The following is a 17,491-nucleotide window of genomic DNA, read 5'->3' as shown; positions in this document are numbered from 1 at the left end:
TTGGTTCCTCCCCCCCTTACTTTGGTGTTCGCGGTCAACTTTGACCGGTCCTGTTATAACTGCTATTACATTAACACAAAAACCATTAATCATCACCATTCATCATCATTTAACATCCTTTCAAACTGTACATATACAAAGAATAGACACTGAACATGTATCGCGTGTGCCAGGTGTGATTCATGTGGGGGGATGGGCACATAAGAGCGGGACATGGGTCAAATTGTTCTGTGTGTGATTGTGTGTGCCAGGTGTGATTCCCTATGTGTGATTCACATGGGGGGATTGGGCACATAAGGTGGGAGGGGGGGTCACACATCTAGAGTATGTGTGTGTGGGTGAGGTGTTTGTGTGTGTTTTTTATCTGATCTGGATGGTTACTAATTCCTTTTCTTTATGGCGGCCATTTTTGACCGGGAACACCATGGGTGTTACAAAGTTGACTAAATCATCCAAAATTCAATGAAAGTGGTGATCAGCAATTTGATATCTTCAAACGTCTACTGTGAAGGATATCATAAAGCCTTGAAGCAATCGAATGTGAAACAAAAAATGTATGATTGATGAAAGTTATAAATCGGTCAGATTTGACCCGAAGACAACAGGAGGGTTGTCTTTGTTATATTCACACTCAATAATATTATGTATGACTTTTATTTTTTCTCTTAGCTTTTTCTCTCTATTATTAATTGTGTCTACATTACGGCATTCTTTTAAGTGTACCCTACATTTTATTTATATCATAGAGAACAAAGTACCAGCTGGTTGCTTTACATTAACAGTGATGAGGAAAGCATATCCTCAATAACCAAAAATAAATCACAGGAAGACATTCATGTTCTTAATGACAAGAGGATACTTTACGAGCACACGGACACGCAGCTGTCAATGTGAGGAGATCATCCAAGAAGGCACATTCCAGTTTGAGCTTTCTGATCCTCACACTGCTGTCAGAAAACATTTTAAAACCCATCACTAAAACTGAGTCTCTGCCGTTATAATAGTGTCCAAATTGTGTAATAAAACGTTCCTGAATGTATTTTAGGAGAGCAAACCACCTCTTAAAAGATAATCAATGTGTGGTGTGTGGCGCAGTGGATTAGTGCGCTGATCTTCAAATCAGAGGATAGCAAGTTCGAGTCCCGCTGCAGTCAGCATGTCGTTGTGTCCCTGAGACACTTCCCCCCCCAAATTGCTCCCGTGGGGATTGAACACAGTATGTAAGTTGCTTTGGACAAAAGCGTCTAACAAGTAACATGTCATGCAATAACTTGACATCATTTGAAATGAAAACACATTGAATGGCAGAGGGTGAAGACCATTAAACATACAGGAAACATTTCTTAAAGCACATATAAATCCAAAGTGACTAATAAGAGATGCAGATGTTAAGCATAATAACCAGAAAAAGGGTCGAGTGCATGAAGCAAAACATTTCTATTTGTAGAAAAAAAGCAGGCTGACTTTTACTGAAAGTACCAGCTTGAAAAACTAAGGCACCAGCAAAGCAGGACAACGCATTAGCAGGGTCTCGGATTACCCAAGATAAAGTGTTTATAAACCAAAAAAATCAGTTTAAGTGACTACATGTAAGCCAGTATCTTAGCTTAATTTGACAAACTATTAAAAACATAAGAAATGCGTAATGTTTCTACCAAAATAGCCTCCAGCATGTTCTGTATGGAACAGAAACATCTCTGTGGTGTGTGCTCATGGTCCGAAACAGTTACAATTTGAAAACAACATGATGAGAATGAAACGCTCACAAATGTAATGTATATTCTCAGAGAGACACTCTCAACTAAGACGTCACTGTTCTCGCTAAACAACACTTCAGTGTCTGTGAAAAATCAACAACAATCCTTTCATAACACATCTTTAATGACACAGTGTGAGTGTAAAGAATTGCAGAAGCATGTAGGAGAGGATGGCGCTTTAGGGGGTTGTTTGGATGATTTCAAGTGGGGATGTTTGAGGTATTTACTCATAGCGAGTGAATGACTAAATACAGGTGATGGTTGTCAACTTGACCTCAGTTTGGAGAAGCAGATGGGATTACCAGCACAGGAGTAAAGCAATGAGCTGATGGATTCCCGCTTCACACTGCAGTCAGAAAGCTCTTTCCAAAAGGGACCCGTTTTCCATGCTGCTTAAAACCACCAGACTCCATTGAAGAAAACTTGTATTTGATGTCACAGAACACAGGACTTGCTGGTCTCCATGATCGGTTAGTTCGTTGTGTGATGTTGTGTGACTTTAGAGAATCGCCAACCAGAGTTAAAAAAAAAAAACACAAAGAAACGAATCGATTGACTCAGAACGTAAACCAGCAACTTATGTGTCCTCTGAGATAAAAAAAAAAAAAAGGTCTTTCTCGCAGGAGCTTGGTGGCTTTCAAGAGAGAAAACATCCCAGCCTCCAATCATTAAAGGAAAGGGCTGACAGACAGAAATGTAAAGCGATAAAAATGGTTGAATTATCGCTTTAACTGATACTGATATTGATTATTTGATATGGCTGGATATTAGATTTAGCTGCTTCCCATGTCCAGTAGTACATTGTTTTTCTTGCGTGCCATAACTCTTGCCTGATTGTGGAAACTGGCAACTACGACAATTCACCGACTTTAGATGAACTCATACAACCCCACATGACAAATCCAAACTTCCCCTTTAATTTCAGCCCACATTGACCCCCCTAACAGTTATGTGTCGATGGACTAACGTACATACTGGGAAACAAAAGCAAGAGTCCATTTCAACCAGGACAAAAAACTGGAATAAAAAAACATAACTTGTACATTATTGTGGCAAATATTGACATCATTGTTAATCATAAAATAAATGAATTGCAAACATCCACCTAGCCTACAATCCATGAGTGCTGTATTGTAGTTGATGCTGACCTGTGGTGAAAACGTTCATCTTTTGGATCAGTTTCAGACATTTTAAAGATCAACCCCAGTAAAGCACAGTTGAAGAAGACATCCCAAGATGCACCTGGAAGCTATTGTTGCAAACCCCCTGGAAATAAGCTGTGTTTCTACAGCAGATTGGTTAACACCAGATGGTGGTAAACTGGTCTGTGGGTGGCGTTGTGCTAACAGGCAGCTAATCATCCCAGAGTGATTGGGTTCAATTGTTGTCAAATCTAGCTGGCTGGCAAAATGTGTGAAAATGCAAAAATAAATAACCCCTAAAACCATCATTAACAATGACATGTTGATATCTCTGCATGCTGAACAGGCAGAGAGAAACCTGGAGGAGCTTCAACATGCTGCTCTGTTTCATATCGCTTTGTGTTTACAGTTATTGATTCATAAGCTAGAGCTGGTTTAGCAGAGGGAGGAATCAATCCGCGTTAGCTGCTGTAGTATTCATAGCGGTTGAAAAATACTCTTGCAATGCACAGGATTAAATAAGTAAGAACATTGTGAGCACTACATAACCTGTAGCTAATATACCTCAACGAATATCAAGTTAAAGGGACAGTTCAGGTGTTTTGAAGTGGGGTTGTATAAGGTACTTAGTAGCAGAACAAATGACAGCCACCTCATAAAGAGTGGTTGCTGGTCTATAGCCTTGATTGGTTAGTTTGTTTCTTATTGTGATGGTTAAGTTAGTCACCATAGTGACACAATTATACAAACAAAGTTACCGTTTGAAGCAGAACTACTGTTTTCTAAGAGGTAAAATGACAGGTTAAGGCGGCTTTGGAGAGAGCCCAAATAATGGCTTTATTTCATAATGTTATAGCTGTCTCACGGCAAGTTAAAGAAGCAAAAATATGTCATACGCTTAAACTGATCATTATTTTGTTAGGTGGCTAATTTACATATTGCTGCTGCCACCGTCCGTCCACAGTATATTGCTTTACTTCCATGCCGGTACTCTTGTCTGCTTCTCAGAACTAGAAGCGTTGCAATCCGCCATTTACTGAAAGTGGCAAACTGAATATTTCACGTACCTCAACCAACCCCACTCCAGAACATCAAACTGTAAAGACATAACATCTTAGCAATGTGGTTTCTGGGTTTGCTCCTTATACCAATCACAAACTGACCTACACAACAGGGTGTCACTTCCAGTCCAAGAGTAAAGTAAAGTGAATATATATAACTCAGTTTAATTCAGGAACCATGTAGTGTTGACACTGGGATGTAGTGAGGGAGAACGTGGAATCAAGTCCAAAGCAGTAAAGGGAACTTAAGTGGCCAGCGTTAAGGAGCACTAGGCATTTCTGTACGAATCACTCTAGTGGAGCAGCAGAGATGCACAGGTTGTTTAAGGCACAAGCAACTTGCACAATCTTATCAAATGTTGAGAGGTTGGAGGTGCGCTCGGAGACCGTGGTGAAGGGGCTCTCCACGGGGCCGGTGAGCATGGCGTACCTCTGCTTCACCACGGAGAGCACCCTCTGCACATGCCTCTGCACACTCACTGTCTCAGAGGAAGTGTCAGGCAGAGGTGAGCTCGCTTCACCTTGGTAGCTGCCGGCTATTTTAAACAAAGCTCCTCTTGCAGCCACAGAATCTGCAATGTCCAGATCTCGACTCGCCAACACCACGTCTCCCGGGAGGAGCTTGCAGAGAAAGCCACAGCCCTCAGCCAGGCTTTTGTCCCCAACGTTGCCCAGAACGCCCCGAGACACAAACGTTACAACGCCTTGTGGAGCAACACCAATCAGATACTTCAACACATTATAACTTGTCCCGCCCCCCTGAGAGCTCGCCACCACCCTCTGCTGCTGCTGCTGCTGGTTGCCACGGGAAACCGGCTCCTCAAAAGGCACCATGAAGCAGTCGATGATGACAGCGCAGTCGGGGTGGGACGAGCGCAGAGCGACAGGCAGGTTCTTACGAAGTTCGGCTCTAGAGGGCCAGAAGACGGCGGTCGGCACCAGAGTGGAGGACATGATGTTGACCATCTGGTGCACCGTCCTGGTCACCGTGCCGACTTTAACTCCGAAGCGGTAGGCTAGGTCCTGGTTGCGGAGGTCCAGGCGGAGTCGCATCAGCGTCAGAAGCAGCTGCTGGAACTTGGAGAGCTTCACGGTTTTCATGCCGTCCATGTGAGGTGCCAGCAGCCACATGACCGTCTCCAGGACAAAGTAGTTTGGTAAACCAGTGTAGAACTTGACCTTCTCTGCATCGTTCCTCAAGGAGTTCTCAGAGAGGGCCATTTTGTCCAAAGAGTCCCTGAGGGTCTGGTTCTCCTTCTTCAGGGCTTTCAGGACATTGTCAAAGTTAACCGCTGCGTCCGACGTGTTAGGGGCAAACTTTCCTTTCTTGCAGTCAATAGATTCATCATCCTCGTCATCGTCTTCATCGCTGCTGAGGGAAGACGACGCACTTTCCTCCACAGCCGTCTCCTGCTCCCTCTCCTCAGGGTGCTCCTCCTGACCTCGCTCCCCCCTCACTGAGCTGCCCTGGCCCTGCAGGAACAGCAAGGCGTTAGCCGCCTCCACGCGGGCCTCCTGCTTGTCCAGGATCTCCAGGGAACCGGGCTCCTTCATCTCTGGGGATAAGGGAGCGGGCGTGAACACAGAAGGAACATAATCTGGAGAACGTGGGTTCTTCACCTGTTTACCTGCAGGAGAAAAAAGATGATGTAGTAATTAAAATGGTGGAAAACGTGTAAATATAGGAAATGATGTTCTAATGGGGTGTTTGTGGGTGGGACAATGAAGGGCCTGCTCCCATGAAAGTCATTCTAGTTATGGTCAATTACTATGCATAAGTATGATTTTGTAAGAAAAAGATGACTAATTTCTGTTAATCAAAATGACTAAGTTGTTTAAAAAAAAAAGACTGTCAGCAGGTTACACTGGGGAGAGTTCTTCATATTTTCAATTATATCACCCTTACCTTTTGTACAATAGTGTTACTGATGTAAAACTTGTGGGGTTTTGTGTCCCTCAGGGGTGATTCATTGTCTCTATGTGGTATAGTGACATCTTGTGTATAGTTCTGTGCCTTATTTGATTGTTTATTTTGTAGTTTAATGTCCATTTGGGCATCTTTTTATTAGTTTTGTGTTCCTATGTCTCTCTTACTTCGTTTTGTGGAGGTTTGGTGTCTATTTGTGGTAGTTGTGTCTCTGGGGTGATTTTGTGTCTCTTTGGGGATGTTTTGAGTGTCTTTGCAGTCAATTTACAGTGATTTTGCATCTCTATTTGGTCATATTGTGTGAAGTTTGGTATCTCTTCTTAATTCCCTGTATTAATGTGTTTTGCGATGCTTTACTGTATATATAATGGTCTATATGTGGTCATTTTTTTCGATGTTATGACATGGGGTACTTTTGCTTGTGTGCTCCTGTGTTTAAATCTTTATATATACAGTCTATTGTTCATATTACCTGAGATGAAGTGAGTACTACACAGCCTGCTGCCGTCGTTAGGCACCCAGCCCTCCCGGTTAACAGCAGCTATCCACCGCTGCTTCCTCTCGGGGTCCCGGGGGAAACGGTAGAAAGATAACGCGGTGCCCGGTGTCCTTCTGTTCCTACAACCAGCCACCACACATGTGTGAACCATAGTAAGGCCACGACCAGAAGCGTGGAGGTGTGCGCAGATATCTGTTCGGTGTTTTGACTCCCAAAATGGTGGCAAACTAGAGGCGAGGCTGAGAAAAAAAAAACTGCTGTAACGTCATCAACGGTTGTTTGCATTAGGATATCTGATTGGTACATATTCGAGCGACGTCACTGAAATAGGATCTGGTACTCACGCGGGGCTGCAACTACGCTAACGAAATGATAGTAAATCAATCCAAGCAGCGTTAAAATGGCTTAAAAAATGTCAAGTTTATATAGTAACAGAAGTCTAATAAAACGAGCTTGAAATAACAACAAATAGTCCAACACAGAGGAGACGTTGGCGGAGCTGTTAACTGGCTAGTTTACATGTTTAGCTAGCTAAGATGCCATTTAATGCTGCGTTCCTTTTACTAACGGTACTTGTTACCTTGGTGACATCGACATTTGTTATAGCGCCAATCAACTTTGTTTACAATTAATGTCAGCTGCCAGTAGTGGTTCTGCTGAATATATACAGCAGATTTTGCAAAGGTGTTGTTCTGCTAATCTTTTGCTGCAGAACAGTGGTTATTCTGCTGTTCCTGCATCCCGAGTGGATATCAAGTTGGTTTAATATGCTGTGGAATTAGGAAAATCACTGGTCTGTTTTCTTACACTTTACACACTCATTCAGCGGTGGGATATCACTTAGTACATTTACTAAAGCACGTTACAATTCTGAAATATTTGTACCTCAATTTAGTATAATTTCCATAATATGCTACTTCATAACTCTATTTCACAGTTCAGAGGAAAACATTGTACTTTTTTTACACCAAATATATCACACACTTCCACTACTGACATTAAAAACACAGGATACAGTACATTACAAATCTCCATGATAATTAACTGCCACATTAAATACACCTAGGTGTATGTTAGTAATAAAAACAGAAAAATATATTACTTAATATATAATACATCGGCATAACCTTTGATATTTTAGGTATATTTAGCTAATAATACTTTTGTAGTTTTACTTAAGTAATATTTTTGAAATAAGGAACTTTAAGTGTTATAGGAGTATGCCTATAACTCTACTCTTAGTACTTGAGTTCCATCTGTACTGAAGTGCAATCTTTCCATAGTTGTACTTCACTAAAGTATCAATGTTTCATGATGATTTATATTACTACATTTTATTAATTTAATACATATTTATAATAAAAACTTAGTTTATAGAACACTAATTCTTTTTGAAAGAAAAATTAAACATGAATGGCAAAATACATTTAAAAATTAAAGTAATTAAAGACCAAAAAAACTATTCAATGATTCATGAGAGGGTGTATACTTTAATATATATTTTATTTAAATGTATCAGTTTTGCAATGTACAAGATTTTTTTTAGAAACCAGCATCTCTTCAGATGGATCTAACTAGCACGTCTCTACATTTTTGCTGCTAATCGGACAGCTTGATGTGTCCGAGCGCCCTTTACTTTTGTGTGCACAGTTCGTACACAGCGGTGTTCCTGGCTCCTCCGATGTGCTTCAGCCTCTCGAGCTCCGTCAGACAGAGGATGAATATGGGGGTCTTTGTTCCCACCATGCAAATCCTCTGCAGCTCCTCCATTTGAAACTCTGTGTGTTCTCCTGCAGAGGGCAACAAAGGACAGCAAATGAGTAAAGCCTACAAACAACTACAGTCTCCTGGACTTATACCGTGGTTGTTTGATGTAAACAATCTTAAGCATGCCATTTGAGATCTTGAACAAAATAAAAAAGGGAATGTATTTTTTTGTAGATCCTCTCAAATTCAAACACCTAAACAAGAAATGTAGACCTCATCTGTTCACTTTGACCATAAGAGTAGTGTAGCACTGACCTTCACTCTCTGCTGTGAACGTGTTAATGTGCTCCACCACCTGGTTGAGGTTATGCAAAGTCATCTGCCTCAGGTACTTTGGTAAAATCTGGAACTCACTCTCCGACACCGCAGACAGTCTGGGAAGAGGACAAGTAACAATTTAAATCTTTATTACAAAAAACATTAATGATACCGAGGTAGCTGTAAACTCTCTTCTACATTTTGCGAGAAAGGAAAAAGCAACAAGGGTCTTTCCAACGTATTTTCTTTTCAAACACTTTTTCTATCCTTGAAAACTGCAAATTTAAATTCAAGTGTTTCCAAAGACTTCCAGCACCCGGCAAACACCGTCTAAACTTTCTAAAGCATTTGTACAAATTGGATCAAGCCCCAGTTAGAGTTAGGGTAGTGATTTTCTTTCTTTTCTTACCTGTTTTTATCATTTTTTACCCTGATATTTGGGTGCACAACAGCGACTGTAGGGTTCTTCAACTGAGCCTGGGACACAAGCTTCAAAATAAAAGAGAAATCAGAAGTTAGAAAAACACAATACAAGTAATTGGCCTAATATGTCCAACACATTTAAAGTCTCTTCATTATCTATACTCAAACAGCACATTTCAGGAAGCCTGGAACCTTTTATAAATGCATTCGAAACTGTGTAAATCATTCTGCTATTGGTTTAGCTTAAGAGCAGCATATGCATGTATGTATACAGCAAATGTGTACGTGTAGGTTGCATGAGTGTATATGCATGTGTTTTTTTTTTTTTTTTGATATACTTTATTAATCCCTGTGGGGAAATTGTTTCTCTGCATTTGACCCATCCTAGTGTGAGGAGCAGTGTGCTGCCATTATGTACGGCGCCCGGGGAGCAGTGTAGGGAACAGTGCCTTGCTCAGGGACACCTCGGTAGCACTTGGTCTTGCTGGGAGTTGAACTGTTGACCTTCCGGTTGCCAAGCCAAGTCCCTATCGACTTCGCCACCACCGCCCTTTTACATGCATATACACTCATACAACAATATGTCTGGCATATATTCGTGTGTGTGTGTGTATAAGGATCACTGGCATACAATCAGCACAGACCAATCGCTCATTTGCATTGGCATATATTATGTTTACCATCACTATATGACAAACACTGCTTATTGATTGTCGAAACTAAATAAAGATTTTTGATTTGAAAGTCTCTTCATTATTGTTGCTTTTTAATGAACGAGATAAAGCCAAAGACTGTTTGAGTGAATCTCAATATAAAAACTCAAGGTACAGAAACTATAAGACACTATGTCTGTTTGAATAAGCAGGACTTACTTTACAGATGTCCTGAGTCACAGAGCTCAGTTCGGGCATCTCGGGGGTGGTGGGCTCTTCGTAGTCCATCCTGATGCGAGGGGTCCCTAAGCTGAAGTTCTGGGTGGGGCTGTCCAGATCCAGACTTTTGACAGTGGGCTCCTTGTTCTCCTTTTTAATGTTGAAAGTCTTCCTCAGCATTTTTTCACTTCTCTAGAGGCAAACAGGAGACATATAAAAAGGGGGGCAAACATTTAAAAATGATGATGAATTTCACGTTTTAATAAAGTTATTGTTTTACAATCTAAATATAGATTAGCTATTTTTGTTGTATTTAGCTATATTAACAGCAGCAAAAGGTCATAAACCCCAGAAAGGAGTTAGCATTTTGCACTTCACTGAGTTAATGGGTTTTTGGTTAAATGCTTAAAATAAGGGGAATGATTAAGGATTAACTTATCATCTACTGAGTGTACGTCTACACCAGGGATGGGCAAATGGCGGCCCGGGGGCAACCGACTGTCGTTATGCCTGCTGTGACGTTAAGTTACCGCTTGTAATTATACCTTTAAAAGCTTCAAAGTTGTATTTATCATCTGAATTTGGCGAAACAAGTTTAATATTCTAAAAACCAAGACTTTGTTTATTTTAAATCAGATGAAAACAAACTGCCGTGGTATCTATGATTACTATACGCTTTTCATTCATAATTTCAGCGGGAGGGAGGGGGAGCGGCGCTGAGGAACAGCAGAGTGGGGGCTGACAGGTGTCTGTGTTGACATTCCCCTTATTGTGCGTCAGCAGACAGGCTACAAGTGTCTTAGGTTCAAGTTAGACAACTAATGTCTGGGTTAGGGTTCATGACTTGATGTTTATGTCATCTTAATGGTTAATCTCAATGCACACACATTTTCCGTGCTTTCCAATAGTTTAAAATAGTTTTATTCCACTGTTAAATAACCTGTTCATTACAAACATGCCACTTGTCAAAATGTAACAACATTTCTGTGAACTGATATTTGTTTAGTGAGCTTATTAGAGGATGTTCCCTGAAAGATTGTAAAATGTCAATGAAGATGTCAGACTTAGTACATTTGTTAATAATTACATACAATACATGGAATTTGTGTGTGTGTTCCAAGTGAATCTGCGGCCAGTACATAAATTATGTGGCCCCCACCAGCATCCAAGTTGCCCATCCCTGGTCTACACCCTATGGTCTACACAAACCCCTTTTCCAAATCATAAAGGGACCTTTTATGGCTGCACATGGCAACTTGTGTTTTACCAATATGGCCAAATGATGGCAATCGGCAGCTAAAAGTGACCTGGCTTTAAACAGCGTTCCTTTGTTCTTACTTTCTGTAGGGAATTTCCCAAAGTACACTCCAGGTTTGGCATCTCTGGCATCTCCATGTCCTCCGCACCCATGCTGCGTATCTCCGGCATGTCGTATTCCCAGGGGCGTTTGGATCCGATTGCTCCGGTACAAGGTGATTCAAAGAAGTGGGGATCCTCAGAGTTCCCAGGCTGCCATGCACTCTGTGGACACATGCACACACACTCTTGAGTATTTGTGTCTGTAAAGAAATGCATTCTCCACATGCACTCATATGTCATACCTTTTTAGAGCTGACCAGGTAGTTCATATGTGGAATCAGAAATGCTGGGACCTCTGGGGTAGTAGGCAGGTTTCCAAGGCGACGAGGGGATTCTGGGGGATCGTTGGAGGAGCGGTAGTGTTACGTTATTATGAGAGTGCTCTGTTTGATTCTGAAATTGTATATATTTATATAAATATATACATACATATATATATATATATATATATATATGTGTCTGTGTAAGTGTGTGTATGTGTGTGTGTCCCCGCATCTGTAGCCTGTTATTGTCTCATTATACCGCACTTTGAATGAATCAAAGTAAATATATAAGTGGTCATGAACACATCTGTCCATCAGACAGAGTGCTGCTGTGCCTCCTGTCATCATTAATGGACGTCTCTTTAAAATGACCGCTCAGAGGAGAGGAGTTCTCATTTCTCTAACCGCCTGCTGCTTCCCCTCCTCTCTCCTCGGTTCCCCTCCTCGGCTCCTCCGCTCGCATCTCCTGTGGGCGGGACTAAGTCTTGAGGATAGGAGTTCGAGGAGGAGAGTTAAAGAAATGAGAAACGGCCCCGGACCTGTCCCACCAGGCCTCCTGTACACAAAGCGGAGGACCCGCCCCTATCGCTGCTGTGCCAATCACGAGGCCGCATGACACACGCTGGCTCTGTCAGGTTCCCCGTGATTGTCCGAGAGCCTATTCAGTCCCCAGTTTACTAAGGACCCAGACACAAGGACGCACGTTGCGATATTATTGAGAAGACCATACCTATATATTTAAGCAATGGCTCACGACAGGCCGTGGTATATGCTCATTATATCACAGCTAAGGGGCGTGGTTCGGCCCGACGCGAAGCGGAGGGTCGATACAACCCTCTTAGCTGCAGGCAGTTTTCTTTTCAGCCAAACTGTATACTGTTTTTCTCAGGCGCGGAGGGATACTGACTTGTTGTGAAAAGTAACTTACAATTCTACCCGTGATATACGCTCAGTATATCACGGCTAAGAACCAATCAGATTGCTTGATTTGACTTGTCCGTTTTATATATATTTAAAAATGGATCGTTTTGTAACTCGACCAAAAAAATCCACAATCACAAGAGAGATACCATCCAACTCAGAAACCACCAGTGAACATGCAAGTGGCGAGGCGGAACCTGCTGCTGATGTAGCAGCTAATAAGGGTAAGCGCAAACGAGAGAGGACACGAAAATATACAGATAATTATCTGAAGTTTGGGTTTACCTTTAAGGAGACAGATGGCATTGCATTTCCAATGTGTGTCATTTGCTCTACTGTTCTTTCAAATGAAGCTATGAAGCCATCAAAGCTGCAGCGTCACTTGGAGACAACACACAGCCACTTAAAAGACAAACCTGTTGAATACTTCCAAGCTAGCCTTACTGTACCATTCCGAGGTTCGATGGCTTTCACGTGGAACAGTTTTGTCACGTGTGTTGGAATTGCGCAAGTCTATTCGGGAGTTTTTACTTCTCCAAAAGTGCACAGAGCTGGCTGCACTTTTCAGTGACAATGTTTGGGTCACCAAACTTGCCTATCTTGCTGATGTTTTCGCTGAGCTGAACAAATTGAACAGTTCAATGCAAGGCCCCAATACACATGCCATTCATCTGTATGAAAAAATGGAAGGGTTTCTAAAAAAAATCAAAAGATGGAGGGAGCGCATCGGGGAGGAAATATTTTCCATGTTCCCATCAGTGGATGAGCTGGGAGATTCTGCTGTGCTGTGCTCTCGCCACGCAATTCTTGCACATTTGGAGGCGCTCGAGGGACAATTTGGGCACTACTTTTCTGAGGCTGACTCCTGGCGCATGCAAGACATGGATACTGTTTCCATTCACAGACAACGCAGCAGACGGCACACGCCTGACAGTGACAGAGGAGGATCAGCTAATCAAACTATCCACGGACAGTACGTTCAGACACATACTGTATATGATACAAAACCACTCACCCAGTTCTGGATCTCTTGCCAGAAAGATTTTCCGCAATTGGCAGGAAAAGCTATGATGAGCCCTTTGCCCTTTGCAACAACCTATCTTTCCGAAAGTGGATTTTCCTCACTCACTTACTTGAAAAACAAATACAGGTCAAGGCTGCAGCCTGAGGCTAATATGACCCTCTGCCTGACAACCTCCATCCATCCAAGGTTAGATAAGCTGTGTGCTACTCATCAGGGTCAGACATCTCACTAATGTGGGAGTACGTGTGCCATCCACAGATGGTTTGAGGATTCACGGTCCCTTCTACATGAATGTTTACATTTAAAATCTGTGAATTATTTTAATAGCTCAGTGTTGTGTTCAAGATGTATGTTTATAAATGGCAGTGGCACGGCCACCATGTACCTTGCACACGTTTAAAATAAAAATATGAATATATTAACCTGTGTATTATTTGAATAGCTTAGTATTGAATGTACAATAACAGAGTAGCTATGTTCATACACGGCACTTGGCCCAGTTTAATATGAAACACAATTGTATACCATACATATAATAGGGGGGTCCCTGCTCCAGCTCTCCATCAGTTTGGGGGTCCCTGGCCTGAAAAACGTTGAAGACCCCTGCTTTAAAGTGTATGTCGATGACCACTCAAAACATTTTAGTCCAGTTTTCGTCAGCACAACGGATTTGTGGTTAGTAGTAAAGTTAATAATTCAATCCTACAAAATGATAAAAATAAAATGTAAGACCTATCTAGGGCTGTGTGATATGGAGAAAGTCAAATATCGTGATATTTCTGATCAAGCAGCATTGTAGGGTGGACCATTTCACTAAATATTTTGATAAATATTCATCAATAATGTGGTGACAATGACTAAGGTGGTAAAGGCAAATATTAGAACAGTTAAAACATTAAAGGAATTACATCACATTAATGTAATTTCCAGCCTTTGAAGCCAGGAATGACGCTTATGCAATATTATAAGAAAAGAGACAATATCTAGTTTCCTATCAGATAGCGCTATGACAGATATATTGCACAGCCTTGTCTTCCAAAACATATTTCATTACTGAAAGCTGTAAGCAACAGTAAAGAATGCAACTAAAGAGGGCAGTCTAGGAGTTACATACCTTGTGTGTTCAAACTCTCCAAAGTGTTAACTGGGGGTTCAGGCCGGTCTTGGGATGGCCTGTAAAGAGGACACTCATACATCAGTAATAAGCGGTGACTCTACAGTAGACTGGAAAGTAGGGCTGCTCGATTATGGCAAAAATCATAATCTCGATTATTTGGGTCAATAATTTATATCACGATTATTAAAAACGATTATCCATTTACTTTGAAAACATCCATCAATTGAAAAAAAAGATTTTAACATTATGTTTTTAACAGTTGATTAGGGTTAGTTTAGGTATAATTCAACTGAAAAATCAAATACATTTTTTTTTTAATATATATTTTTTTATTTCGATGATGTTGTTTTTATAATCGTTGCAAGCCAAAATCGTAATTGCGATTTAAATACGATTAATTGAGCAGCCGTACTGGAAAGATCCTGCACATCGCCAGTAGAGGTCGTATACTGTTTACATGATGCTCATTATCCTCTACCTTTGGAGCTTTTCAACGTTCTTCTTCTTCAACAGACCCATAGTGAAGTCGTTCAGACACATGGTGTGCTCTGAAAGGCCAAAGTCAGACAGCTGAGGCGTCCGCAGATCTTCGTCATCCATCCGCAGGGCACATTTGGGGGTAAAGGGCATTGGTGATGGCGGTGTAGGCTCGTAGAGTGAGGGGTGGGGCAGGCTCATCTCAGGCATGGGGGGCACTTCAGAGCAACCAACCAACATTTTCTTCAGCTCCATTTCAGAGAGGCCGAAGTCAGACAACCGTGGTGTTCGCATAACGTCACTGAAGGCCGGCGGTTTGGCCGTCTGAGGCGATGAGGAGGGACTGCCTCCAGCCTCCTCCTGGCTTTCCCTTTCTTCTTCTCCTGCTGCTTCCTTGTCCTCTGATTCTTCACCTGCAGCCTCTGACTGCTGTCCGTTAGCCTCTATGCAAGAGAAAGATTCCATAAAAGCACATTTGATATCATGTTGTTTTCTTCAGTGAGCAGCCAAAGGGCTAGTTTTACCATAGTTGATGTGTTAGAGCCGGTCTTTTGGTTTTGTAAAAAGGGCAGCACATTGTCACCTAATCATGACCTCCGCAGTCAAGGCTATAAAAGACTACATTCCCCAGGTTCTTAAGAGACACAGAGATGGGCTACCTGTGTGGAAGACGCTGTCTAACCAGTAAGTTATATTAGCATACATAAAGTAAATAAAGAAGGATCTAAGTTGTTTATTATTTGATTTAAGTTGTTCCTCTTTTGTTATGTTTTGTTTGACTAATGTAAAGGCCAATTTTCTTTGTTGAATGTTTAAATGGACTACATCAAACCCATAATCAGAAGTAAAACAAGTCATCACAACTGTAAGTAAAACAAGCTAAAGATAAGGCATTAGAGCGGTCGGTTTGAATGGTCTTACTGGCTTGATGTTAACAAAGAAAGTCAGCCGCGACAGATATTTTACTTACGTAGCTTCTCTTCTTCGGATAACTACCATAATGGCCACTACCACACATCAACACTATCCCTTTAAGAAAAGGGATACAGCTACTGTCATTACTTACTGCTCGCTCTCTGGGTGTCTCGTGGAGCTTGGTAACCGTATTTCTCCCAGTGTCCCTTAAGTGCCTGGATGTCCTTAGTCACTTTTTTCTGCATCACTCTGCCGGCCTTAATAAAGCTGTCCACATAATCCTCCCGTGCTTTCAGCTCAGCAATCTGACCCTGGAGCTGCTCCTGTATGAAGACAAAGCACAGTTCCTTATTGCTCTTTTTAAAAAGTAAATCGGCCCTCAGATGTATAATGTATGGTAAAGTATGTGTTAGAAACAGACTGAATACAACGAATGAATCACTTTCACACTAACTGTTTCTACACATTACATTACATATCATTTGTTAGACGCTTTTATCCAAAGCAACTTACATACATTCAGTACTGTGGACAATCCCCACCGGAGCAATTTGGGGGGAAGTGTCTTGCCCAGGGACACAACGACATGCTGACTGCAGTGGGACACGAACTTGCTATCCCCTGATTCGAAGTCCAGCGCACTATCCACTGAGCCACAGCCTCCCTAGCCTACACTTCTTTGCGATGCTTAATGAGGAACGTCATTTCTTTGCTGTACTTTCCTAATAATCTTTTTTCCTCAATGAACAACACCATTTTCATACAAATGACAAACCTTAAAGTTATGTCACACATTTGTAGTCTAAAAAGTGTATATCTCTATATAAGCTGTATTGCAGGGCCATTGTGTTATATTTCGTATTATACCAATGTCACACTCACACCAAATTTATTCAAAAATATATAAGAATTCAGTCTCACAAGAGTAAACGCACTTATCCTAACTAAATACCGTTTTATAGCCGTTTTGGTTAATTTTGCAGGTACTTAAATACATAGTTTATTTCAATAAAATGTCAGTTTGATTTCACCAACTGCCATCAAGGCAACAGACGGTCATTAGGAACATAAGAAACAATAACTTATCTAACTTGAAACAATGGAAATTGAAATGTTTTCGAGTATTTTATACTAAAGTGTAATATGCCGTTAAACTAAGCTAGGTTTCACAGTTTTCAAAAATGTACCTTTAGGTTTCCGACTTCACAGTTCCTTTGGTGATATGTTCTCATTGCTCTGGCTATAGTTTCTGGAATAAAAAGGAACTCACATCAAAACCAGCTAAATTATGCATACACTATTATTATTTTGCGTTGATAAATAGTGTTTTTACTCACCGCTGTCGTCGTCATGATCGTCGTCGGTTCGGTGTTCAAAGTCGTGCATGAGTTTACCCGTTTCTGACTCTAAATTCACCGCCACCTTCTTCAGCTTTGCAAAGAACGTAACCGTGGGGTCCATTTTCTGATAAAAAGTCTGAAATGTTGCAAAATGTAGAATAATCACATCACATCACATCACACATATTGTGATCACATCACATCACACATCACATTTACTTCACCGAAAGGGCCATTTGTTTACCTTTTACCAACATCAAAATGTTAGCGCCTTTTCTAGCGGAAGTTTTCTTAACTTCTTCGTTGGTGTTTATTGGCAGCTTAACGGTGCACTATCGCCATCTATGGACTACAGTGAGAATGAAGAGA

At 41.3% G+C, this 17,491-nt stretch overlaps 2 protein-coding genes across 4 annotated transcripts; both read right to left on the bottom strand.

Moving 5' to 3' along the window:
• Nucleotides 1-1,860: 1,860 nt before the first annotated feature.
• Nucleotides 1,861-6,618, bottom strand: LOC307030499 (uncharacterized protein). 2 transcript variants are annotated; one of them, XM_079666974.1, is made up of 2 exons: nt 6,360-6,618; nt 1,861-5,588 (listed from the first exon to the last, which is right to left on the bottom strand). In XM_079666974.1, the coding sequence occupies exons 1-2, from the start codon at nt 6,535-6,537 to the stop codon at nt 4,249-4,251; spliced, it is 1,518 nt and encodes a 505-aa protein (XP_079523100.1). In that variant the 5' UTR covers nt 6,538-6,618; the 3' UTR covers nt 1,861-4,248. The 2 variants fall into 2 exon arrangements, with proteins under 2 accessions (XP_079523100.1, XP_079523101.1); XM_079666975.1 differs by having other exon boundaries at nt 1,861-5,516.
• A 1,245-nt stretch (nt 6,619-7,863) lies between these two features.
• ska3 (spindle and kinetochore associated complex subunit 3) lies at nt 7,864-17,474 on the bottom strand. 2 transcript variants are annotated; one of them, XM_079665432.1, is made up of 12 exons: nt 17,367-17,474; nt 17,120-17,258; nt 16,970-17,031; nt 15,934-16,105; nt 14,869-15,310; nt 14,388-14,446; nt 11,308-11,399; nt 11,045-11,227; nt 9,707-9,898; nt 8,821-8,900; nt 8,409-8,527; nt 7,864-8,176 (listed from the first exon to the last, which is right to left on the bottom strand). In XM_079665432.1, the coding sequence occupies exons 2-12, from the start codon at nt 17,241-17,243 to the stop codon at nt 8,019-8,021; spliced, it is 1,683 nt and encodes a 560-aa protein (XP_079521558.1). In that variant the 5' UTR covers nt 17,244-17,258; nt 17,367-17,474; the 3' UTR covers nt 7,864-8,018. The 2 variants fall into 2 exon arrangements, with proteins under 2 accessions (XP_079521558.1, XP_079521557.1); XM_079665431.1 differs by lacking the exon at nt 17,367-17,474 and having other exon boundaries at nt 17,120-17,360.
• Nucleotides 17,475-17,491: the final 17 nt, after the last annotated feature.

This window comes from Notothenia rossii (assembly GCF_949606895.1).
Source record: "Notothenia rossii genome assembly, chromosome: 2".
Classification (NCBI taxonomy): domain Eukaryota; kingdom Metazoa; phylum Chordata; class Actinopteri; order Perciformes; family Nototheniidae; genus Notothenia; species Notothenia rossii.
This window is presented reverse-complemented; position numbering and strand designations above follow the sequence as displayed.